The following is a 26,340-nucleotide window of genomic DNA, read 5'->3' as shown; positions in this document are numbered from 1 at the left end:
TCAGAAATTACCCTGAATACACAGAGGTAGCCAATCTGATGAACAAGAAAGTTATATTTAGTCAGTCGACTTTTCAGGTCAGAAATGCACTCTAAAATTTTGTAAAGCTTTTTCACATTATGAATGATGTAAGTCTAGATAGATATTACCTCACTCATCCTTTCGATTATTGGACCAACTTCTGTTGGTGACAGAGACAAGCTTTTGAACTTACACAGAGCTCTTCTCCAGAACTGAAGAGCTCTGTGTGAGCTCAAAAGCTTGTCTCTCTCACCAACAGAAGTTGGCCCAAAAACAGATATTACCTTACTGACCTTGTCTTGCTATGTCACTGGGGAGGCAGAGAGAGATTCAGCAGGAGTGCACTGGCTTCTTGGCTTTTATTATTCTGAAAGTATGAAACTAAATCACAGAGAAGGGAGACAACAATACATAGAACAATCACTGGCTTGGACTGCTTTTGGAGACTTCTGTCATGTATTTCTTATTTTTCTAACAACAAATGTAATCCAATGCTGGGACTAAACTCTTAAAAAAGTGACTTAGGCCCAGAACAGTTGATGGATTCCATCTACTAAAATCATGGATGGGCTTTGTCCAAAAGTAGGGAACACCATTCTCTAAAAATTAGGAAACTGTTCTTAGAGAGTGAAGAAGGAACATAGTGTAATAAAGCAATTGATGTTAGCAGGGAAGGCACTTGAAGCATATTATAAATCAGCTAATGAAATAATTACAGTAGATTAAGATAAATTCTGATACCCTTATTAACCCTGAGTGGGACCTTACTGCTTGAGTAGACCCATTGATTTCAGTGGAGTTACCCACAAAGTGAGGTGTTACGCAGTGTGAGTAAGGCTGCCAGAATCTCATTGGCCTGGGAATCAAGAGACCTGGGCTCGATTCCCAACTCCGCCTCTGACCTGCTGCATGACCTTGGGCAATTCTCCTGTATCCCTTCCCACCTTTTATTTTGTGTGTTCTGATTGTTAATTCTTCAAGCAAGGACTATCTTGTGCTACTTCTTTGTACAATGCTTAGCACAATGGGGCCCCTGACTTGGTTGGGGCCTATAAGTGCTACTGCAATACAAAATGACTGATTAATAAAAGAAGGACATTACTGAGAGCGGTAGTGAAAATTAGAAAGGGAGGATTAGGGGAGAGAGATATAAGGCGGGCCTCGGGAGGTGAATGGCCTTCACCTGTCCCTAAAATGTCATGTGTTTTGTTTTATTTCAGTGTTTACCTACTCAGAAAATGGAACAGAAGACTTTGGAGAAGAATCAAAAAGGATAAACTCCCTGGTATGGGCCAAGATTTAGTGAGGGTATAGTGAAAATGTTAATTGATTTAAGGGGCTTGTTTTTACAGAAACACGCTTGGGTGAGTATTATAAATTGGCCTGGTCAATACAAGCATTATGACAGGTGAGCCAGAGCAATGTGAATGTGATTACAATGGAGCAGTCTTACAGCTGTGACAGCATAAAAATGGTGCTGCACAATCCAGAGTCTGACATCATTTGAAAAGGATCTTGGTCTTTTTGCAGTTTCTTTTGGCCAAATTGTCCCTGGCCCTTGTGTGAGGGCATATATGGAGAGAAGGAATGCAAGGTGTGGTCTCCCTCACTGAGCACACTGGGCAAACGTTCCTGAGGTGGGAGAGTACCCAGTCCTTCCTTGAGCTCTGGCTTTCATGGTTATGTACCACCTTACTCAGCACTGTGCATGATCAGCACAGGCTAGCTCTTTATAATTTATACCCGTCGTATAAAAAAGGTGACTTTAACAGAGGGCTAGATGTTGGCGGGGAAGGGGGCTGGAGAGGAGACACGGAAAATTACAGTTGGGCCATAGGAGCAATAACAAGGAAATCAGTGGAGGAATCTACTCAACATTTTAGATGTCTATACATAAATGCAAGGAGTGTGGGGAATAAACAGAAAGAACTGAAAGTATTAGTCCATAAGCTAAATTATGGCTTAAGAAAGGACAGGAAGGATAAAAAGGAAGGAAGTGTTGCATTATATATCAAGAATATATACACCTATTCTATAGTCCAGGAGGAGGTAAGAGGCAGACCAGCTGAAAGTGGTCTGATCAAAAGGGTAAAAAAAAGTAAAGATCAAAAGGGTAAAAAAAAAATAGGGTGACATCATGGTAGGGGTCCATTATAGACCACCAAATCAGGACAAGGAGGTGGATGGAGTATTTCAAGAACAAATAACAGAAATATCCAAAACAAAAGACCTGGTAGTAATGAGAGGACTTTACCCAGACATCTGTTAGAAAAATAAACTGGCAAAACACAAATTTTCCAATAAGTGCTGGGATTGCATTGGAGACATCTTTTTATTTCAGAAAGTGGAGGAAGGAACCAGGAGGACAGCCGTTTTAGATTTGATTCTGAGCAACAGGGAGGAATTGGTAGTGAATCTGAAGTGGACAATTTGGGTAAAAGTAACCATGAAATTATAGATTTCACAATTCTAAAGAAAAGAAGGAATAGGAACAGCAGAATAAGGGCAATGGACTTCAAATAAGAAGATATTAACAAACTCAGAGAATGGAGAGATTCTCTTCCCATAGGACCTTATCTAAGGGGGAAAGGAGTTCAGGAGGGCTGACAGATTCTCAAGGAGACAGTATTAAAGACAACTGTAAACTATCCTGATGCAAAGGAAAGATAAGAGGAATAATAAGAGGCCAATATGACTCCATCAGGAGCTCTTCAATGACCTGAAAATCAAAAAGGAATGCTACAAAAAGTGGAAACATGGACAAATTGCTAAGGAGGAGTATAAAAGAACAGCACATGTAGGTAGGGACAAAATCAGAGAGACTAATGTCTACACTACGAAATTAGGTCGAATTTATAGAAGTCGATTTTTTTAGGAAGCGATTTTATACGGTCGATTCCACTAAGTGCGTTAAGTTGGCAGAGTGTGTCCACAGTACCGAGGCTAGCGTCAACTTTCAGAGCGTTGCACTGTGGGTAGCTATCCCACAGTTCCCGCAGTCTCCGCCACCCATTGGAATCCTGGATTGAGCTCCCAATGCCTGATGGGGCAAAAACATTGTCGTGGGTGGTTTTGGGTACATGTTGTCAGTCGCCCCTCCCTCTGTGAGAGCAACAGCAGACAATCATTTCACGCCTTTTTTCCGCGCAGACGCCATACCATGGCAAGCATGCAGCCCGCTCAGCTCAGCCGCTGCTGTTGTGTCCTGGGTGCTGCTGGCAGCAGACGGTGCAGTAGGGCTGCAAACCATCATCATCGAACGACTACTTCCGCTGCCACTCTGCTCTCCTGCTCTGGCAGCAGATGGTGCAGTAGGGCTGCAAACCATCATCATCGAACGACTGTTTCTGCTGCCACTCTGCTCTCTTGCTCTGGCAGCAGACAGTGCAGTAAGGCTGCAAACCATCGTCATCGAACGACGGAATGCGACCGCTTCCGCTGCCACTCTGCTCTCCTGCTCTGGCAGCAGACGGTGCAGTAGGGCTGCAAACCATCGTCATCGAACGACTGCTTCTGCTGCCACTCTGCTCTCCTGCAGACACCATAGCACAGCAAGCATGGAGCCTGCTCAGATCACCGCGGCAGTTATGAGTACTGTAAACACCTCACACATTATCCTGCAGCATGTGCAGGACCAGAACCTGCAAAAGCAGGTGAGGAGGCGACAGCAGCGCAGTGACGAGAGTGATGAGGACATGGACACAGACTTCTCTCAAAGCACGGGCCCTGGTAATTTGGACATCATGGTGGTAATGGGGCAGGTTCATGCTGTTGAATGCCGATTCTGGGCCCGGGAAACAAGCACAGACTGGTGGGACCACATAGTGTTGCAGGTCTGGGATGATGCCCAGTGGCTGTGAAACTTTTGCAGGCAGAAGGGCACTTTCATGGAACTTTGTGACTTGCTTTCCCCTGCCCTGAAGCACAAGAATACCAAGATAAGAGTAGTCCTCACAGCACAGCCCTCACAAGCGAATGGCGATAGCTCTCTGGAATCTTGCAACGCCAGACACCTACCGGTCAGTCAGGAATCAATTTGGAGTGGGCAAATCTACTGTGGGGGCTGCTGTGATCCAAGTAGCCAGTGCAATCACTGACCTGCTGCTATCAAGGGTAGTGACTCTAGGAAATGTGCAGGTCATAGTGGATGGCTTTGGTGCAATGGGATTCCCTAACTGTGGTGGGGCGATAGACGGAACATATATCCCTATCTTGGGACCGGAGCACCAAGGCAGCCAGTATATAAACCGCAAGGGGTACTTTTCAATGGTGCTGCAAGCACTGGTGGATCACAAGACATGTTTCACCAACATCAACATGGGATGGCTGCGAAAGGTACATGACGCTTGCATCTTCAGGAACTCTGGTCTGTCTGAATGGCTTCAGCAAAGGGCTTACTTTCCAGACCAGAAAATAACCGTTGGGGATGTTGAAATGCCTACAGTTATCCTTGGGGACCCAGCCTACCCCTTAATGCCATAGCTCATGAAGCCATACACAGACACCCTGGACAGTAGTCAGGAGCTGTTCAACTATAGGCTGAGCAAGTGCAGAATGGTGGTAGAATGTGCATTTGGATGATTAAAAGCACGCTGGCGCAGTTTACTGACTCAGTTAGACCTCAGCAAAACCAATATTCCCATTGTTATTACTGCTTGCTGTGTGCTCCACAATATCTGTGAGAGAAAGGGGGAGACGTTTATGGCGGGGTGGGAGGTTGAGGCAAATCGCCTGGCCGCTGATTACACACAGCCCAACACCAGGGTGGTTAGAAGAGCACAGCAGGGTGGGCTGCGCATCAGAGAAGCTTTGAAAACCAGTTTCATGACGGGCCAGGTTACGGTGTGACAGTTCTGTTTGTTTCTCCTTGATGAAAACCCACCCCCTTGGTTCACTCTACTTCCCTGTAAGCCAGCCGCCCTCCCCTCCCCCCTTCGATCACCACTTGCAGAGGCAATAAAGTCGTTGTTTCAAATTCATGCATTCTTTATTAATTCGTCACACAAATAGGGGGATAACTGCCACAGTAGCCCAGGAAGGGTGGAGGAGGAGGGAAGTACTAGGTGGAGTGGGGGAGGAGGGAAGGACAAGGCCACACTGCACTTCAAAACTTATTGAATGCCAGTCTTCTGTTGCTTGGGCAGTCCTCTGGGGTGGAGTGGTTGGATGCCCGGAGGGCCCCCCCACCTGCATTCTTGGGCATCTGGGTGTGGAGGCTATGGAACTTGGGGAGGAGGATGGTCGGTTACACAGGGGCTGCAGTGGCAGTCAGTGCTCCTGCTGCCTTTCCTGCACCTCAACCATACGCCAGAGCATATCAGTTTGATCTTCCAGTAGCCTCAGCATTGCTTCCTGCCTCCTCTCATCACACTGCCACCACCGCTCCTCTTGCTCCAGCCATCTATCCTCACACGTGTCCCTCCTGTCCTCATGTTCATTTTATGCTTTCCTGGACTCTGACATTGTCTGCCTCCACACATTCTGCTGGGCTCTTTCAGTGTGGGAGGACTGCATGCGCTCAGAGAACATTTCATCGCGACTGCATTTTTTTCGCCACCTTATCTGCACTAGCCTCTGGGAGAGAGATGATAGGGGGAGCGTTGAAACATTTGCAGCTGCGGGAGGAAAAAAAGGGAGAGTAGTATTTAAAAAGACACATTTTAGAGAACAATGGGTAGACTCTTTCATGGTGAACCAAGCTGTTAACATTACATAGCACATGTGCTTTCTTTACAAGGTCGTATTTTGCCTCTTAAATTGAGGGCCTGCCGGTTGGTGTGAGAGATCACACATGCAGGGCTGGGCAACAGACTTCGGCTTGCAGACAGCCATGGTAAGCCACAGTCTTTTGGCTTCTTTAACCTTCATAATATGTGGAAATGGTTTCAAACAGCAGCACCCTCATTTCCCATACCAAGCACCCATTGGGTTGGCCATTTAAAAGGAGGGGCTGTGGTTTTCAGGTTAACATGCAGCACAAACCCAACTAAACCCCCCTCACACCCAATTCTCTGGGAAGATTGCTTCACCCTCCCACCGCGTGGCTAACAGCGGGGATGATTTCTTTTCAGCCACAGGCACACAGCCCAGCAGGAACGGGCACCTCTGAACGTCCCCTTAAGAAAAGCACCCTATTTCAACTAGGTGACCATGAATGATATCACTCTCCTGAGGATAACACAAAGATAAAGAACGGATGTTGCTTGAATGCCAGCAAACACCAGGACCATACGCTGCCATGCTTTCTTATGCAATGATTCTAGACTACATGCTGCTGGCCTGCCATGGTAAAGTGTCCTACCATGGAGGATGCAATAAGGCTGCCCTCCCCAGAAATCTTTTGCAAAGGCTTTGGGAGTACCTCCAGGAGAGCTTCATGGACATGTCCCTGGAGGATTTCCGCTCCATCCCCAGACACGTTAACAGACTTTTCCAGTAGCTGTACTGGCCGCGAATGCATCCCAAGTCTTCAGGGCAAATTAATCATTAAATGCTTGCTTTTAAACCATGTATTATATTTACAAACGTACACTCACGAGAGGTGCCTTCTCTGCCTTCAAGGTCCAGGAGCCCGGGTTGGGAGGGTATTGTCTCCAGGGTGATAAACAGTTCCTGGCTGTCGGGGAGAACGGTTTCTCTGCTTGCATGCTGTGCGCTGTCTTCAACCTCCTCCTCATCACCATCTTCCTCGTCCCAAAAATCCTCATCCCTGTTGCGTGAGACTCCCTTACAGGAGTCCACGTACAGGGGTGGGGTAGTTGTAGAGGCACCCCCTAGAATTGCATGCAGCTCATCATAGAAGCGGCATGCGAGATTTTTTCAAATATTTTGGCATTTCGTCTTTTGGAACGGAGTTCTGATAGCACAGATTCATCTCCCCATACAGTGATCAGATCCAGTACCTCCCGTTTGGTCCATGTTGGAGCTCTTTTGCGATTCTGGGACTCCATGGTCACCTGTCTGATGAGCTCTGCATGGTCACCTCTGCTGATCAGCTTGCCACGCTGGCCAAACAGGAAATGACATTCAAAAGTTCACAAGGCTTTTCCTGTCTACCTGGCCAGTGCATCTGAGTTGATAGTGCTGTCCAGAGTGGTCACAATGGAGCACTCTGGGATAGCTCCTGGAGGCCAATACTGTCAAATTGCATCCACAGTACCCCCAAATTCGACCCAGCGATGTCAATTTTAGCGCTAATCCCCTCGTTGGGGAGGAGTACAGAAATAGATTTTAAGAGCCCTTTAAGCCGACAAAACAGGCTTGGTCGTGTGGAGGGTGCAGGGTTAAATCGATCTAACACTGCTAAATTCGACCTAAACGTGTAATGTAGACCAGGGCTAAGGCACAAAATGAGTTATACCTAGCAAGAAACATAGAAGGGAACACATTAAAATCAAGAGAAAGGCAAAGAAAAGCATAGGTACTATACTTAGAAGGGAAGGAGCACTTATAACTGATGATATGAAGAAGGCAGTGGTGGTGAATGCCTATTTTGCTTCGGTCTTCATTAAAAAGGCTAATGGTGACCAGCTACTTAATACAATTAATATGAACAAGAAAGGGGAAGGAACACAAGCCAAAATAGAGACGTACAGGTTCAAGAACATTTAGGTTATTCAAGTCAGCCAGGTGTGATGAAATTCACCCTAGGGTACTTAAGGAACTAGCTGAAGCAATCTGAGAACTATTTCCAATTATATTCAAGAATTCATGGAGGACAGGTGAGTTCCTAGAGTACTGGAGAATGGCAAATATAGTACCTATCTTTAAACACGGCAACAAAGAGGACCCCAGGAATTATAAACCTGTCAGTCTAACTTCAATACCTGGAAAGATACTAGAACAAATTATTAAATAAGCAATTTGTAAACACTTAGAGGATAATAGGGTTATAAGGAGCAACTAGCATGGATTTGTCAAGAACAAATCATGCCAAACCAACCTAACTTCCTTCTTTGACAGGATGACAGTCCTAATGGATAGAAAGAAAGCAATAGATGTGATATATCTTGATTTTGACACAGTCCCACATGACATTCTCATAAGCAAACTAGGGAAATGTAGTCTAGATGAATTTACAACAAGGTGGGTGCACAACTGGTTGGAAAACAGTATTCAAATAGTAGCTATTAATGGTTCACTGTCATACTGGGAGGGTGTATCTAGTGATTTCATTAATAACTTGCATAATGGAGTGGATAATTTGCTTATAAAATTTGTAGATGACACCAAGCTGGGAGGGGTTGCAAGCACTTTGGAGGGCAAGATTAAAATTCAAAAGGACCTTGACAAAATGTAGAATTGGTCTGAGTTCAACAAGATAAAGTTCAGTAAAGATAAGTGCACAGTACTTCATTTAGGAAGGAAAAATCAAATCCACAACTACAAAATGGGAAATATCTGGCTAAGTGGTAGTACCAGAGTAAAGGTTCTGATTGTTACAGTGGATCACAACTTGAATAGGAGTCAACAATGTGCTACAGTTGCAAAACAGGCTAATATTTTCAGGGTGTAAGAACAGGAGTGTTGTATGTAAGACTCAGGAGGTAACTGTCCTGCTTTACTCAGCCCTGGTGAGGCCAGAGCTGAGTACTGTGTCCAGTTCTGGGCACAACAAAGATGTGGAGAAATTGGAGAGAATTCAGAGGAGAGTAACAAAAATCGTAAAAGTACAGAAAACCTGACCTATGAGGAAAGGTTAAAAAACTGTTTAGTCTTGAGAAAAGAAAAACAAAACTGGTGGGAGTCCCAATAGTAGTCCTCAAATATGTTAAGGGCTGTTATAAAGAGGACTCTGATCAATTGTTTTCCATGTTTATTGAAGGAAGTAATTGGCTTAATCTGCAGCATGGGAGCTTTACGTTAACTATTTGGAAAAGCTTCCTGTTCTTTCAAGGGGGGTTGTGGAATCCCCAACATTGGAGTTTTTGAGAACTGGTTGGACAAACACCTGTCAGGGATGGGTCAAGGTTTACTTGGTCCTGCCTCAGCACAGAGGGCTGGACTTGATGACTTCTTGAGGTCCCTTCTAGCCCTATATTTTTATGATTCTATATGACAGTAAAAAACTGCCAGGCTCATAGCATGCAGCCCTTAACATACAGCGGAGAGCATGGGTTTTTTTAAGATCTCACTCAAAATATGCACAAATAGTAAACTGCACAAAGCACTCTATCTGTTTCTGGAGGACGAAAAGCTGAGTCAGCTCTGCCAGAACTTGAACCTGTGGTTCTAGAGGGTCTAATTGTTGCAAACTTCAGAAGTCATGTTTATCCCCTAATACCCTCCTATAATGTAAACATTTCTTTGATTTAGAGCCAGCTGTGACTCTTGTCCCTATGTCTTTAATGGGATGAACGAAAATCCTGGATTGAAAGGCCCCAGATTTTAAAAAAGTTCAGATCTGGAGCCAAATATTGCATCTCAGACCCATCTCTGTCCAGGACACGGCAATTCAGGCAGCCAGTAACTTACAGGTTTTCTTAGGTTTTGTTTTTTTTTTCCCTTAAAGGGTCCTGTTTATAAAGACACATCACAAATGCACGCCTACGTTGCCTTGTACAAATTTGTACCACAAGAGAATGAAGACTTGGAGATGAGGTAAAGTGCTGACATATTTACTTATTGATTTGACCCAGGGAAACTGAGAATGGTGCTGACTTAAATCAATGTTGTACTTTTAATTCTAATTTTTGCTATGCTATTTGCATTATATTATTTATACATATAATGGTCTCACAGCTATTTAATTATGTATCTTTTCCCTCTTTCTACTTATGAAAATGATGCAGAGTTGGGGAGAAGCTTTTTACAAAGAAAATAATGGGTAAAACTTTCAAGTCATTTTGGTGCCAAAGTCCAGTGACTTTGGCGCTTTTGAAAATTATGCTCCCATTCAATGACTTTCAAGCTTGACAAAGCCCGGACTGGGATGATTTAGTTGGGGATTGGTCCTGCTTTGAGCAGGGGGTTGGACGAGATGACATCCTGAAGTCCCTCCCAACCCTGATATTCTATGATTCTAATGAGACTTAGGTTCCTAAGTGCTGAAGTCTCTTTTGGGATGGTTGAAAAAATTTTAACAGAAAATTGGATTTTCAACTAAATAAATATTTTTGCAGAAAGTGTCTGCTTTCCTTGATATTTTAGATTTTTTTTAAAAATCAGAAAATGACAAACTTTCTTTTGTTTTGGCCAAAAGATTTTCAATTTTCAGCAACCAAAAAACTGAAAAAGTATCCGGTTTTAAATTTAGGGGATTTTGACAAAAAAAAATTCCACAGGAAAAAGAATCCCATTTTCTAACCAGCTCTAGTAACAATGTTGGAACCTCTACCAGTGTTATTTAACTGATTGCTCCCTCCCCGACTTCCCACCGCCCGCACCCCCAGAGACTTTGTCTCAGAAAAGGGGAATGAGGAGGATCTCAAGATGGTGAATGGCTGCTCGTGTGTTTTCTTTTACATTATATGGAAGGTTGGTCTGAATTGCAAAATCTTCTGGTTCAAATATATTTTCTTTAGCACTTTTTCATGTAACCCTGCACTAGTGCTGCTTTGTCCAGTCTCACAGGGCCTTTTCCAAAGCCCCACTGAAGTCAAAGGGAATCTTTCCATTTACTACCGTGGGCTTTGATGCAGGCCCACAGTGAGTAGATTGTTGCAGAGACTTTAATAGGCTCTAGGAGTGCTGTCTGCTTTGGGCACTGTTCACAAAACATATCCGCTCTCTTCATGATTTACCCAAGATCAAACCAGTAGGATGCTGACTCCAATAAAATATACTTACAAAGTCACTCAAGAAAAGTCCCATTCTTCAGCATATCTCTATTTCCCAGTTTTCAACTGTGCCCTCTCCTTGCTCAAGACAGAGCTATCATTTTGCATGGCTGGCATTTTTCCATGATTGCTTTGTTTCAGGTGTGATAACTGGATAGAAAATAGCCACATGCAGGATGACACTTGCTAGGAATCCAGAGCTCCTATGTCTAAATGTCTGCATGTTGGACTTTCATTTTGCATTATTGGTTTATTTTGGTTTACGCACTCACTCATTCAATTAAAAAGGACCACCATTTAAAAATGTAATGTAACCACCCTCCCCAACCATGTCTAATAACCCAGAAGTTGAACCACGGACGTAAGAGCTTACCATCCCCGCCAGAGTCCTCCCACACCCTTACAACAAGGTATAAAAGTGTGCCTTGCAGTCTGTCCTGATGGTTGATAAACCAGGACTGCTTTGGATTGACTTGTCTTCTCTGTTGAGATGCCAGCTGAGTTTTTGATTAGTGACACTTGTTATGGTGGTAGGTTTTGTTGTGTGGCCAAAAGCCACCACAACGAAGAGCATCAAATAGCCACCAGATAGCAATGCTGTTTGGTCTCTACTGACCTGGGCTGGATTCACATTGCTCACTACGGGTTAGATTTTCATTTAAACCAATGGGAGTAAGACACATAGATGGTTTTGAAAATTCCACTAGGCACCTGTATGCATCTTTAGATGCCTAAATACCTTTTTAAAAGCTTGCCCAAAGTACTTTAAAAATGTTGGCAAGCATTATTATCCCCATTTGATAAAGGGGAAAACAGAGACAGAGAAATTAAAGACTCAGTCCCTTGACTTTAATGGGAGTTGGTCTAGCTTTTAAGTGGCATAGCTTGGAATCAAACCCAGGTCTGATGTGCCGTCTCTAGCACGCACTGTCCAAACAGTTCCTGACATGTTCCAAAAAGACTGGAAGCTTTATGGTTCTGTGATGTCATCACTCTTGTACAATGAGTTCAAGATAGGATGTGGGGACAGCTGGAGAAATTAGGGTTTGGCTATTGCCCATTAATTTCAGCAAAACCCCCATGACCCAAGGAAAGGCTCACACCCAGCAGAACAGAGCTCTTGGAGCTGGTCACATTGGGAAGTGGGCAGAACTTGCGTCCAACAGCACAGTGTGTCATGTTTGTATAACAACTTGATGCAGCGTCAAAGTGGGTCTTCAGATATCTGCTGAACTAACGCTGCAATATTAGGGATGAGCCCAGCAGACTCAAATATGGCAAGTTGGAGTAGGCTAATATTTCTGGCCAAATTATTCTCCCAGCCCGAGGCTGGAAATAGTCAGCTGGCTTATGATACTCAGCAATTACAGCATGACTCCATGCATTATAAAGGTAAATATGTCCCATTAGAATCAAAAAGATATTTGTGTAGAATTACATCCCTGCTGATTAATTATATTTGTCAGTTAAATAAAACTGGTTTCTTGCTGCCTTCCTTTAGCAGTAACAGCATGAGAACCTGGCTGATAAGATTCTGTGTCCCAACAATATTTAATGCCTTCATGTAACATGGTGATCCCTGGTACAAATAGGTATTTCTAAGCAGTTTCAGACTAAATTGGAAGCAAAGTACATCACACAGGATTTTTCATTTTACTACAAAGATCTTTCTATAAAAAGGAGCGGTGGAGATTGTGTATTCTAAACTGGGATGTCAGGTTATGATTGCTGAGGTAGGGTGAAATTTGGTTTAATATATCACCCACCACTTTCACAGCCCTTTACTGCTCCTGTTCAAGTCAGTAGCAAAACTGAATGGGAATAGGGCTCAGACTGTGTGGATCAAACCTCAGGGCCATATTGTGTCTGGCCCTAGAATGGATGAAGTTGGGGGAGGGCTGCAGGAGCCTTCTCTCTGCCAAGTGCCTGCATTAGCCACGCACAATAATAGTCCTTCCACTCTAGAGAGCACAGGAACTCCTCCCTTTTAGCCCTATGGGTACAAATTACACCAAAGGAGCTGGGGGAAAATGGGGGTCATGGCCATGTGCCCCCCAACTTCCACCTAATGCAACCCTCACCAGTCCGTGGCTACAGGAAGGAGAAGACTGATGTTACACGCACTCTCCCTTGCCATGCATCAGGTTGCTGGGCCAGAGATTATGCTTGAGACAAAATACCTCAGGGTGTTCACCCTGGTATTGTACCCTGCCAAACTACCTCTAATGTGAGCCAGTGCAAAAAACACAGGGCCAAATCCTCAGCTGATATTTATCAGCACAGCGCCACTGACTTCATTGTGTCTCCACTCAGCTGCAGGTAAAAAATGTTACAGCTTGTGGGAGTATCAGCAGAGCCATTCGGGACCTGATAGCGCTGCCTTGGCATCAAAATACACAGGAAAATTCAATGGGACAAATTTTGCACCCACGATGCAATTTACAATGGTACAACCACGTTAGCGTCACTGAGCTTTGCACTTGTATAACTGAGAGCAGAGTTTGACCCTCTCTCGCCTGGAAGATGGAAATTTTGCTTCTGTGCTCATATCTGACTTAGGAAGTTCTCATTGCTTCATGGATCCACATGTAGTGATTAATCAGATATAATGATCAAGGCTGGGTTACACTTCTAGGAGAATTTCACTATGAATGTTGATGTGCTGTTGCAATTAAGACACATCTTAATCGAAATTCCTGACATCTGTCTTTTCTAATTATAGACCAGGTGATATGATCACACTCCTGGAAGATTCTAATGAAGACTGGTGGAAGGTACGAGCCAAATACTCTATATCCTTTAACAAAATAAATGAATGGTATTTATGATAAGTATGAAGGTCATTCTTCTGTCAATGTGCTTGCTCCATAGGGGAGAATTGAGGACAGAATAGGATTTTTCCCCGCTAATTTTGTTCAGAGAGTGCAACAAGACGAAAAGATTTTCAAGTGTGTCAGAACATTTATTGGATGCAAGGAGCAAGGACAGATTACTCTGAAAGAGAACCAAGTAAGTGAAGTACACCATTTACTGTACATTAAGGGAATAGTTCTGCATTCCTTGTGTATCCAGTAATCTGCTTGACTTCATTAGAAGTTTTCGGTGTGCAAAGAAACCATGAGGAGACTCTTTCACAGCACATAGTATTTTTTTCAGTAAATATTATTTGTATTGTGGTAATACCTAGTGCAGAGTCAGGATCATGGCCGCATGGTATATACACTAGAGCTGTGTATGAAACTGTTTTTTTTTCATCCCCTGATAGCTTTCAAGATTTTAAAATTTCTTCAGATGCCAACTCAGGATGAAAAATCAAAATGTCAAAAATTTGCATGAACATGTCTGGAAACAAAAGTCAGATCAGGCTGATCTAAATGTTTCCTTTCAATAATTTTGATACATTTCATTTATATTGGCCTTTTTAATCCTTTATTTAATATAAACTAACTCAAAAATGTCAAAACAGTAATTCTGAACCAGAAAATGAAACTCTTTGTGTTGACAATTCAAAACAAGGTGTTTCAACCATTTATAAACTTAAAAAAATAATAATAATCAGGAGATTTATGAAAACCAACCCTTTCCCACAAACAGTTTCGGTTTTGACAAATCAACATTTTTCCACTGAAAAAATGTTTTCAGAAAATTCTGACCAGCTGTAACAAACACTGAGAAGACAGACTGTGCCTCAAAGAGTTTATGATCTAAATCCTCAATCCCACAAAGATTTATGGACATGGTTAATTTTACAGACTGTGAATTGTCCTAGTGACTTCAGATGGGTCAACAAACGATACATAAAGTTAAGCACATATATAAGTTTGTTGCAGAACTGGGGCTTAATTTAAGACAAGACTCAACAAATGTGTTTAACAGACAAAAGGAGGGAAGGGGAGGCTGAGGGTAATAGTGATGGGAATGCTGATACATGGGGCAATATGTGAAAACTAGAGGCTTCCAAATAATTCAGGATGGGATTTTCAAAACTGCTTTGCATTGGGCCTGACCTTGCTCCCACGGATGCCAATTCCCAAAGGCTTGACTTCAAAGGGAGCAGAGTTAAGATAACAACATCCTTAGAGATCTTTTTAATTATCATTTTAAATGCCTTCTCATTCCATAACTCCTTGTGCCTCTCTTTCCCCCTCATTGCTACACACTGATTTTTTTTTAAAAAATTAAAAACACCCCTGTTTCAAATGTTTACTGTACATCAGTTTGGACTCTCACAAGCTATTCACTCTGAAGGTCTTTGATCAAATCTTCCTCTTTAATGTTGTTTTTAAATGTGCACACAAAATGATGGGCATATCTTCCATCTGGGGATATGCCTTTGGTGTGTTCTTATTTCAAATTTAGTTTTATAACTACTTTTCCTGAACACTGAATGAATCCAGTTGAAGTCAATGGAGGGCTTCTATGGGATTGCACTGGTGTAAATGAAAGCAGAATCTGGTCCATTCTACATTAAAAGAACATCAACACTGTGACAAACACAGTAACATAACTAAGGCAATGAACAACTAAGGGAGAAAATATAGTCAAGGTTCTCTGATGCGAATGGACATCAGCTTGAAATCTTTCTCAGCGTATCCTGTTAAAGCTAATTATTTTCCCCTCTTCATGGGGCTTTTTCTTTCCTTCAGAGATTTGCATCATATCTCATATCCCTAGGGGCTAAATTCTGTGCTGACTTGCACTCTGCAATGCCACTGACCTTACTGTGGTTGAATGGGGGGGGGGGCCTAGGTCAGCGTAAGATTTGGCCCCTAATGTTTCTTTAATGTAGCATTTGCTTGTGACATTTGTTAGCACTTCAGTTTGATGGTGGGTTAGGATATTTCACCCCTTTGATGTAGAAGAATGTCTAAGTGCTAACATTTTGTGGCAACATCATCCCTGTAAATAAGACATTGGAAGAGCAGTACTCAGATTATATAGTTTGACTGCCCTCCTGCAGCAAGTACATTAGGCAGCGCTGAAGCTGTTAAAGTGAGATGAGCTGCATGAAGTATTTTACCATCACAGTAAATTAATGCAAATGTCTTCGCTGTGATCCTGATTTTCCACTGCCCTGCACCTTGTGTGGTTATTTTCATCTGCACAAAAGGATAAAAAAACATGATCCAGTCAGGATAGGAGGGGTTTTTACCACTTTGCACTGATGTAAATTACTAGGTAAGGGGGAAGGGAGTGGGGAATCTACCCTGGGGAATTTGATGAGTCAACATGAAGGTAGATTGACAGATGATTTGTGCGATTAAATCAGATTATAATGTTAAACACATGATATCCTCTCTGTTAACATGACTACCATTGTAAATGCTATGGATCAATTTTATTGTATCATTTCCCATCAAACTATTATTTCTAAAAGGTCCGATATAAAGTCTGGCACTTGTCTCTAAACATGAAACCATCCTATTGTCCTTCTTTCACAATAGGAGTGCATGGGAGCTACCATCAGGAGCAGCTCATTGTTTCAATTCAATATATGAGGTGAATAGAGGTGGACTAATTCGTCCTGTCTGTCAACCCCTTCGTTCCCTTTTAGTAAGGACAAGCAAACTCGTCTTGCTTAATTCCAAACCCATGCAAACACTGAAGTTCAACCTGAATGCTATGGGGTTCTCTGTCTGCTTAGGAGAAGCTGGGGGAAAGGAAGTGAAGAGGGAGAAAACATGTTCAACAGAAAATAGCACAGAGCTCAGGCAGAGCGAACAAGTAAATGCAGAGGGATCTGGGGGAAAGGTGTAGAGACTGTGAACAAAATCTAACGAAGCAATAAATGTAGGGGATCAAATTATGACCAGCCACTTCAGGGAGATGCAGGAGGGGAGGTGCAAGGAATATCCAGGCCACTTTGCACAACTTCCACAAGGGTCATTCTGTCACAATTCCTCCAGGAATCCCTCTCGCCATCCTGGGACTATCCCTGAGGTGGTCTGACCCCCACACAGGGCTGTACTTAACTGGCACAAGTCTGAGTCATTGAACTTTTAAAAAAAACCCCAAAAAACAGAGACCTGGCCCATTGAGTTTAATGTGAGCTTCTAATTTTCGAATACAGTGCTTGTTACCAAGGGCTTTCATACTGTAGGATGCTCCTGTTGATGCTTGGACATAACTCCCTGCCATGTTAATGGGTGTTATGTATGCACATCAGGAAGAGAATATACCAACCATAAAGTGCTCGGTGCAGAAAATGAGGAAATTTTTGTATTCAAAATATTATATCAAATCGGGAGCAAAAATTCATGATAATAGACAGGCAAAAATACAGGCTATTTTCAAATACAGGCGAAGAGTTTTTCAGTATCATAGGCACCCTGGGCATGTCTGCCTGTGTCTTTGTTTTGCATGGTTTCAAACACTTTGAGTTTCAGGTTCATCCAAACCTTTGTGGTAAAGCTGATGCTAAGAGTATGTCTCCACAGCCCGCAGAAGCAGGCCTCTGAGCTTAGATCAACAGACTCAGGCTAGCAGGGCTCGTGCTAGCACTCTAAAAATGGCTGTATAGACAGCATGTTGACGTTGCAGCTTGAGCTGGAGTTTGAGCTCTGAAACCGAGGGAGTGGGGTGGGTGCTAGAGCCTGAGCCCCAGCCCAAGCCACAACTTCAAAGCACTGTCTACATCACTATTTTTTAGAATCTAGGACAAGCCACTCTAGCCGGAGTCTGTAGATTTGGGCTGGGAGGCCTGCTTCTGTGGGCTGTGTAGACTGACGCTAAGGGGGAGAAGGGAAACAGCACATTTTGCTCCTCCGTCTCTTGCATTATGTAAGGGTTCCACTTAACATAAGAGCTCTTGAAAAATTCATTATGAAAGATGAAACTCAGCCTGGGAAAAAAGCATTCTTCAAAGACATCAACATTTTTCATGCTAGGGTACAGTGACAGGCTTGTGTGGGTTGAAACTGGTTCAGAAGAAAAATTTCTGTATAGGGCTCAACTTTGCGCCTCCTAGAAAAAAAATTTGCATGCAGTTTTGTAGCCCAGGCTATTAGAGAGACAAGGTGAGTGAGATACCATCTTTTATTGGACTAACTTCTGTGGGTGAGAGAAGCTGGTCCAATAAAAGATATTACCTTCTAGAATAAAACGTGAATTTTGCTGTTGATTTCAGGAGAGTAAGAGCAGGCTCTTATTTTTGAGTTTGAAACCAAAGCTAGACAACTTTGCAGCTTTTCTGATTTTGAAACAAAACTCTTGCACGACACTAGTTGTGTAAACTTTCGCATTTGAGACTGTGTCCGCAGCTGGATGTGAAAATCTTTCTCTAGCCTGAAATGTCTGACCCAGCATATCAGTTCAATAAAACACATTCTGCAGCCTTCCCCTTATACCTTAGCAGGTCTTAAGTGAACCTCTGCTGAAAAAAAGAAATCTGCATCTTGAAACATATCTAAATATATATCACTATGCAATCTATGTTTGAAAAATAACATTAACAATAACATTTACATTTTGACCATAATGGCCTTTAAAGGACTCAGAATAATCTACTGTTTTGAATCTCTGTTTATTATTCTCCCTAATTTCCTATTTAAAACAAAGGAAATGAACACTGGGGAAAAAAGCCTTGAGCCAGATGGGCAGCTCCTGTAAATTGGAGTAGCTCCATTGAAGTCTATAGAGCTACACCATTTTATATGAGCTGAGGATCTGGTCCCCTGTGCTTCAGAAAAAGTTGAACTACTGTAATCCAAAAGGTCCAAGGCGGCAAAGAAATTCACACCCAAGGCTAAAAGTCATGCCTTTCATCCAGTCCTTTGCTTCTTGGATAAGCAGATGCCTTCAAAAAGGGGAGTTGTAATTTTCCATAGTGTACAGTGCAGCAAATCACAGAGGAGTACTTAGAGAGAGAAAAACCAAGCAGAAGGATCGATGCATTTATCAAAACACGGCCCTGTAAATTGTTTCTGTTACATAAAGAACCTCCCAGGAAAGAGCCATTGCTACAACTAGAGAACTAGAGTCTGTGCTTATAACTTGACACTGCTACATAGCAATATTGTACTGACATGCTGTTATAGCACCCAAGTCCAATAACTGGATAGAATCTCAGGGCCGTGTACTAACCCAGCTTTAGGCTTTGCTGTCCCTAAGCACACTGAAACCCATGGAGCATGCTCCCAGCCTAGCCCCAAAACACAGAAGCCTACATTTTCCAAACTAACTAGTGATTTTAGGTAGCACAGTTTTTGAGTTCCCATCCTGTAATATTGTAAAGAGGCCTGATTTTCACTTGATAGTTGCTCAGCACTGTCTGAAAACAAGGCCCCTTTAAGGTATCTCAGGAACCTAAAATTAAGATTCCCCCCAAAAAAACACTAATTATGTTTGAAAATTTAGGCCAAACTAACTTCCCTCAGATCGGTGGAGGGCAGATCTTCCTCCAGGCCATTTCTGGAACTGAAGTTATCAATGTCTTGGCAACTTGAAATCTGTGTCCCTGTTGTATTAAAGGGACTGGCTAACACAGAGGATTGAGAATAGACTCTGTAGCCTTGCATTAGTCTGTTAGTGATTCAGTCTAGCCCGGTGGGTAGTCATTACCATCTGAACGTTCTTTGGTAACCTGTGTGAAACGAGCGGGTGCTATCAGTCCAAATGCTAGGGAGCTAGTGGGCACAAAATACATCACCACAAAAGGCATCCTGGCAGGCAGTTTCAATCAAGAAACAAAAAGAATGAATGAACTACCCTCCTTCGGTCCACAGAGTTGGTGATTTCAGGCCAGGATTGAAGTGCATTGGCAAGACAACGTAGGGACGCGGACACGGCCGCACCAGTTTTACAGATAAATCGAGGGCATGAGCCTCCAGGACTGTCAATCTGATACCTCTTCAAAGTTCTAAATTCCCGCAAGAAACTGTAGTGAGTTTGTATCCAAATTACAATTCAATGGAAACCAAGGCGTGGCATGGCAATGAGAAATGGTATTTTAAGACGTGCAGGAGCCAGGGGAACATTCTGGGGTGAAAATAAGAGACAGCAGTGAAAATAAGCAAAAGCTCAGAGTTGCTGCTGGACAAAGGGCATTTTCCACTTGGGGCTTTTGCTCTGATGGCAAAATGCAAAGTCTAGGACTCATGTGATTTGGAGACTATTAATAAACAGTGCAGTTTAAAAGATCGTTCGTTTCCAAATCATTCATCTTGCCAATCTGTTAAGAGGAAAGTGATGGACAAGAATTCTTCAGGGTCAGAATATGTTGCCAAGTTCAGGGAACAGTCAGGATCCCAGCAATTTTTTTTTTTAAATAGAATGGAAACAAAGAATTGGGACGTGACTTTCTAATATTAGATCATGTTTTCTGCCTCCAGTTCTCTCCTCGGACCACCCGCTATCTTAGACGTAGCCTGAGAAATGGGCACTTACACCCTTTCTAACCTCATGAACCCGCGGCAGGTTTTCAGTGTCTGTATTGCTAATTTCTTGGGGAGTTGCTTCCCAGCTGCTCCCTGACTTTGGCAGTATGGCAGCCTCCCATGCATGAACCTGTCAGCATGAGTAGGTGCCATTTTAAGCAGATTTGAATTTGATACAGCAAGCTGTAAGTGCCCAACAGTCTCTCACTCTCTTCCCCTGCCCCCCCCTCCCCCCCAGCCTCAATATTGTTTTGCATTTATCAGCTACAATAGTTCCACGTAGCAGCTGAGGCACTGTGCAGGGTCCCAATCGAATGTGACAGCTGTTAGCAATAAGGGGCTTCAGTCTCCATTAATGTAGATGCCTTTTACAGTGCTTTAACAGAGTTACTCCTGATTTACCCCTGAGCAAGATAAGAATCAGGTCCAAGGATTACAGCTTGCAGCCAATGCTTGAAGCTGGCCAAGCTCTGGTCCATGCAGGACCCCCCCGAGAGGTGAAGGAAGGAAAAAAACAGCTTAAAACCACCTTTGCATTCCCACAGTCCCTGAAGATGCTAGGGGTTGATCTGGCCCGCTGCACAACTTGTAGCTCCTGATTTAAGTTCTGGCAGCTGCTACAGCCTCCTTAGACCTGATGTCTGGCAAGGGATTGCCAGGGCACAGTGTGCCCATTTCTGCCCCAATACATCCTATTCACTGGAAACGGGCAGCAGAGTGCCAGCTGGAGGCTCCCACAGGTAAGGCCTAGAGTATCACAAGCTTGCAAGAGACATGTAATTTGGACAGGCAGTCCCTTACAGGGATTAGGAAGGAATATTTTTCCCCAATGCACAATTGGCCAGATGTATTCTGTCTTTGCTTTATTGCCTTCCTCTGAAGCATCAGGGATTGACCACAGCTGAAGACAGGCCACTGGACATGGTGTACTGGTGTTCTGAGGTGATAGAGGCTCTTTCTTAGAGGCCTGGCTGGAATATCTTGTTCCTGGGCTGAGGGTCCAACTGATCACCAGATCTGGGGTTGGAAAGAAATTTTTTTCCCCAAGTCAGATTTTCAGGGACCTTAGATTTTTCTCACCTTTCTCTGTGGCATGGAGTGTGGTTCACCTGCTAGGATCATTTGGGTCTATCCTACCTAATCATTTCTCTGCACCTGCAGGGGGTTTGGGGTGCTGGAGAAATCTCAGTAGGGCACAAAACATTTTAGTCTGAGGACTAAAATGCTTTAGTCTAATCCGAGTTACTGGGTTCAACACAGGGGTAACTGGATGAAATTTAATGGCCTGTTATATACAAGAGGCCAGAGTAGGTGACCTAATGTTCCCTTTATCTCTATGAAACTATATCCTCCCACCTAATTAGGCGCTAAATCTGCCACAGTTTCATAAAAAGAAAAGGAGGACTTGTGGCACCTTAGAGACTAACAAATTTATTTGAGCAGAAGCTTTCGTGATGCAAATACAGACTAACACGGCTGCTACGCTGAAACCCACAGTTTCATAGGGGGTGTTACCATTGACAGCAGTGGGAGCTCTGAAGGGAATCAGCAGCAAGATCAAAAACCTTTTGAAAGCCCACCTTGCCCTTGTTCAGTTATTGCAGAGGAGGATGAAATGAGAATTTTTTGAGTATGTGAATAAGTGATTTTCTTTGACCCAGGAAGAATTATGCCCATTAGAAGTTAGGCATCTAAATATCTTCGAGGATCTGAGCCTATACCTATGTAGAATACCTACCAGAATTGGGCCTTAATCTAAGATGAGGCATTTAGGTACTACTGTAATAAATATAAATCATCATCCAGCTGAAAATTATGCAATTAGATATATTTTAGGGCCATGTGTCAGTTGCAGGTCCTCTGAGTAACTAAATATCGCACATACTGGCAGCATATTCTCCCCTGTACAGAGGCAACACCATGAAGTGATTGTTCACCTGGCATGGCATCAAGGATGCAAGAGTCCATGAGAGATACTGTTCAGTGCCCCACATCACCGCTGTGGATGCATCTGTTTTATGCCCAACTTTAGAATGCTGTTTGATTTCAATAGCTTGTTTGCTGGAAGTATGCAGATCCTTAGTGCCACATTGTTCGCCGTTGGCTTACATTTCTGAAAGTGATTTGGGGTGCTTTGTTTGTTTGTTGCTTGCCCAGTTGATAAACTGTATAGGGCCTGAGTTTTAGAAGACAGCTGCTGAGTAATGTGTAAAAGGCAGGCCTCTTAAAGGTGTCTCAAGCTGGGCCCTCTAAAACTACACTACCTAAAATCACTAGTCACTTCAGAGAATATATTATTTAACCTTACTATTGTAGGAGAGTCCAGATGCTTCCCTCATGACTGGCTCCCACTGTCATAGACACTATACAATCACACACACAGTGATAGTTCCTGCTTCAAAATCCTTGATCGAAGACACTTCCCACTGATGTCAGAGAAAACTGCAGGTGTATATTGGCACTTCAAAAGGAAACCCTTCATCACTTTATATGTGGAGGTGGAGTTTCTTGCATTTGGAGTTCAAATATAAAGGGGACAGCTCTATATACAGGCTTTATAAGCACAAGTCTCCCCCACACAGTAAGTACTCGCTCGTGGAATAAAGTGGCTGTTTATCTGAATATTTCTCCCCCTCTTTAACTTCAGATCTGCGTGACTTCTGAAAAGGAACACAATGGCTTTATCAAAGTTTACTGTGGGAAGAAGAAAGGCTTTGTCCCCCTAGACGTCTTAGAAATCATCTGATTTCAGCATTGCACTTACTGCAGTAGGAAAGCTTTGCTGGCAATGCCTGTCTGCCTCATCTCACACTGTGTCAACCCCGCTGCGCCGTCTTACAGATGATCAGGGACTAGTGAGACGACCGCAGCAACAAAAAAGGATACTTAGACTGTTACAGCAACAAGAAATAAAAAGATAAGAGGGTTGATTAAAAGAATATATCAGGAAACCTCCAGGGGGAAAAGGGGCCAAGGAAAGTAAAAGGAATAAGGTAAGAAATGGCCGGACTAGCTCATTTCCAGTGCAAGATGGCTATTAATTATCCTGATGGAGGCAGACAGCTGTTCTGAAAGACTAACCTCATACCTACTCATCTGTCTTAAAAAAAACTGTTGGAGTGCGTTTTTGTTTAAAGTGTGATTTCGGGGGGGGGGGAGGGTCAAACTGTCCTTGTAGTACAGTCTGATCTTGTAGTAAAGTGTGACTATGATTCTAGAGTTTTGTCCACAGTATTAGCCAATCAGCATAGCGTTTAATCCTGATGTCAAGTCTCATAACAAAGCAGTTTGGAGGCACTGTGTAAACGTCAGTCTGAGACGTTAATGCACCATTGTCTGGACGCCAACGACTTTCTCTTTCTCTATGCTCGGACTGTACAAAAGAGCAGCCAACTTCTACGTCCTTTGCTTTCTTTGTATACAAACAAAACTCTTGGCACATGTTGGATGTAACAGCTGCTCTGGTAGCTGACAAACTTAAAGTCCCTCCTGTTCAGAAGGCCAGGCTAGAAGTATTCCTCAGTGATCCCTGTTCCTTTATCTGGTGGCAGAGGAAGTGTCAGAAATACAGAGCTGAGTGAGAGCCCCATGCTTGAAAAGTTTTCTATTTTTCCAAAGTATTAAATTTGAAGAGATTTTATATATTGAGCCTGTTTATAAGTAGTAGATGGCCAACCAAGCCCCTTCTAGAGTGAAAACGCTAGTAAAGAATTGAAGTAATTGATGGTGAAGCCAGGAATCCTCCCATTCCAGGATCAGTGAGAGAGAGAGAAAAATAAACTAAGGTATCATTTAATTATATTAACATGAAGTCTCTTGCTTCATTGACTAGACGGGAGCTTTTAGGAATCAGACTAAGCTAAATTCTGCCTTCACACACACATGCAAACCCTACTGATGCCAGTGAGGTTGCAAGAGGTGTCTGTCAGGACAATGTTTGGCCTACTGATTGTGTCATGTAGGCCCCAGTCTTGTAATCTGTTCTGTACATATGAACTCCTGCAATGGTCTCTGTGCAGGTATTAGAGTCTGCCAGTGCAGATCAGATTGCAGCATCAGGGCCTTGGTCTATTGGGCTCATAATATTTTCCACTTAAGTTCTTGCCTTTGTTGTCCAGCCTGTGACAGAACCCTACTCTATATTACTACCAGGGGTGCTGGAACAATTTTTATAGTGGGGGTGCTGAGACCCATTGAACCAAACTGTAAACCCTGTATATAATGGAATCCACTTCAAGCCAGGGGGTACGGCAGCACCCCTAGTTCCACTTAGCACCTAGGATTACTACTAGAGGTAGACCCAAATCAAAAGCCTAAATCCACATATTCCCACACAAAGGAGAAGTTTCAGATCTGCATCTGAACTTCGCATGTGGCCACACTCTCTAAAATGGGCTGAACCACACAATCCTGCAATCACACACTGCAGAATTGTGAATCTGTATCCATAAGCCCTGGTCCTGCAGCTAGAGTGGCCTATATGAACTGTCCGTGCAGAGCCTTCCTGAGGATAACGGGGTTCCATTCAGCCTCAGAGGTCCACCCAGTGTGCAAGATCAGAGCCAGACATTGTAGCGCTCGTCTGGCTCTCATTATTGTGGTAGTGTCTGCTGCTGAACCATTTTTCTTCATAGCTAATGTAATGTAAACAAATCCCATGTCATTTCAGATATTGTTCAGTGGGGAGATCAGATATATAAATGGCCTTTTTCCTTGTAAACAATGAACTACTTTAACTCCGCTTACTTTCCAAGGTATTGAGAAAACTCCTGCGGGGGAGTGAAGATACTGATATGGCTTAGAGACCAAGAGGAAAAGCAGCAGAAATGTTATTAATCCATCCTGTTTTATAACATGATTTTATTTGATATTCACCAATTTTAAAAAAAATGTCAAATGCCTGTTACAACTAAAATTATTTCTTCCTTTGGTCCAGCCTGTTATGCATAAGACTAGGGAAATCTGTTTTGATCTATACATATATGCTCTTGTTTACATGATTGCATCATACTGTCACTCTTATTATTTCAAAAAAAGAAAAGGAGGACTTGTGGCACCTTAGAGACTAACCAATTTATTTGAGCATGAGCTTTCGTGAGCTACAGCTCACTTCATCGGATGAAGTGAGCTGTAGCTCACGAAAGCTCATGCTCAAACAAATTGGTTAGTCTCTAAGGTGCATCCGATGAAGTGAGCTGTAGCTCACGAAAGCTCACGCTCAAACAAATTGGTTAGTCTCTAAGGTGCCACAAGTACTCCTTTTCTTTTTGCGGATACAGACTAACACGGCTGTTACTCTGAAACCTCTTATTATTTCAGTTTCTCTCTAAAACATGCATCATACTATTCGAAGAATATGAACATTAACTACAATTCACAATGGCCTTTGATCAGTGTCAGTTTGATTTCTTTTGATACCAAGCAATAAATAATAAAGTGACTGAAAAACCCCTAAGTGGATTACATCATGGTGGAGCAAGCACTGCTTTCTAAATAAAAGCTTTCATGGTTATTTTTACTTTTTCCTTTTCTGTCACTGTTCCATGTGTATTTTGTCCCTGATTCAACAAGTTGCTTATGCATGTGCCTAGCTTTAAGCAGAAGAATAACCAATGGATCATATGGTTGAAGCCAGGCACTTGCTTAAACGCTTCACTCATCAATTTTGGAGACCTTACTTTGATTTCAGATTGGCATTCCATAGTTTTTTCTACCACGTGCAGTTCATCATCGATATTTGCATTAAACGGTCCAGTCCATCATTGCGGCTGGCCTATCTGGCACTTGCTCAGATAAACTGTATTTTAGGAGATAAGGGTTGTTCATATCTAATTTTATATTTTGCTTAATAGAGAACATGCAACAGCTGGCTGGAAGGAGAACACGTGTTCCAATCTTTTCATTGCAATGGGTATTTTATCATTACAGAGATATCAGAGCACTTACTGCAGGCATCAGCAACAGGAGCTGTTGAAAACTTTCATTTAAACCCTATAGGGCTTGCTCCTGCCCTCACTGGCGTTTCTCCTTTGAAACATTTCAAAAACAGTTCTTCTGTAAAACAGTAGTATAGACAGGATGGTGCAGTGTGGAATAAAGGTTTTGTTTTATCAGTGCAGATTTGGGATAAGCTACATCAATCACGGACTGCCAGTCATGAGTAATGC

The 26,340-nt window shown here is 42.8% G+C and overlaps 1 protein-coding gene across 2 annotated transcripts in view; it reads left to right on the top strand.

The window, feature by feature from the left end:
* STAC (SH3 and cysteine rich domain) overlaps positions 1 to 25,301 on the top strand; it is a 196,011-nt gene extending 170,710 nt beyond the window's left edge. For both annotated transcript variants that reach the window (XM_043540672.1, XM_007057225.4), the window contains exons 9-13: positions 1,242 to 1,306; positions 9,533 to 9,621; positions 13,522 to 13,573; positions 13,671 to 13,808; positions 22,821 to 25,301. In XM_043540672.1, the coding sequence (XP_043396607.1) occupies positions 1,242 to 1,306; positions 9,533 to 9,621; positions 13,522 to 13,573; positions 13,671 to 13,808; positions 22,821 to 22,919 (443 nt within the window). In that variant the 3' untranslated portion in view covers positions 22,920 to 25,301. The remainder of the gene's footprint in view (positions 1 to 1,241; positions 1,307 to 9,532; positions 9,622 to 13,521; positions 13,574 to 13,670; positions 13,809 to 22,820) is intronic.
* The last annotated feature ends 1,039 nt before the right edge of the window (positions 25,302 to 26,340 follow it).

This window comes from Chelonia mydas, chromosome 2 (genome assembly GCF_015237465.2).
Source record: "Chelonia mydas isolate rCheMyd1 chromosome 2, rCheMyd1.pri.v2, whole genome shotgun sequence".
Classification (NCBI taxonomy): domain Eukaryota; kingdom Metazoa; phylum Chordata; order Testudines; family Cheloniidae; genus Chelonia; species Chelonia mydas.
Note: the sequence above shows the minus strand (reverse complement) of the source record. Positions and strands in the feature narration are given on the sequence as shown.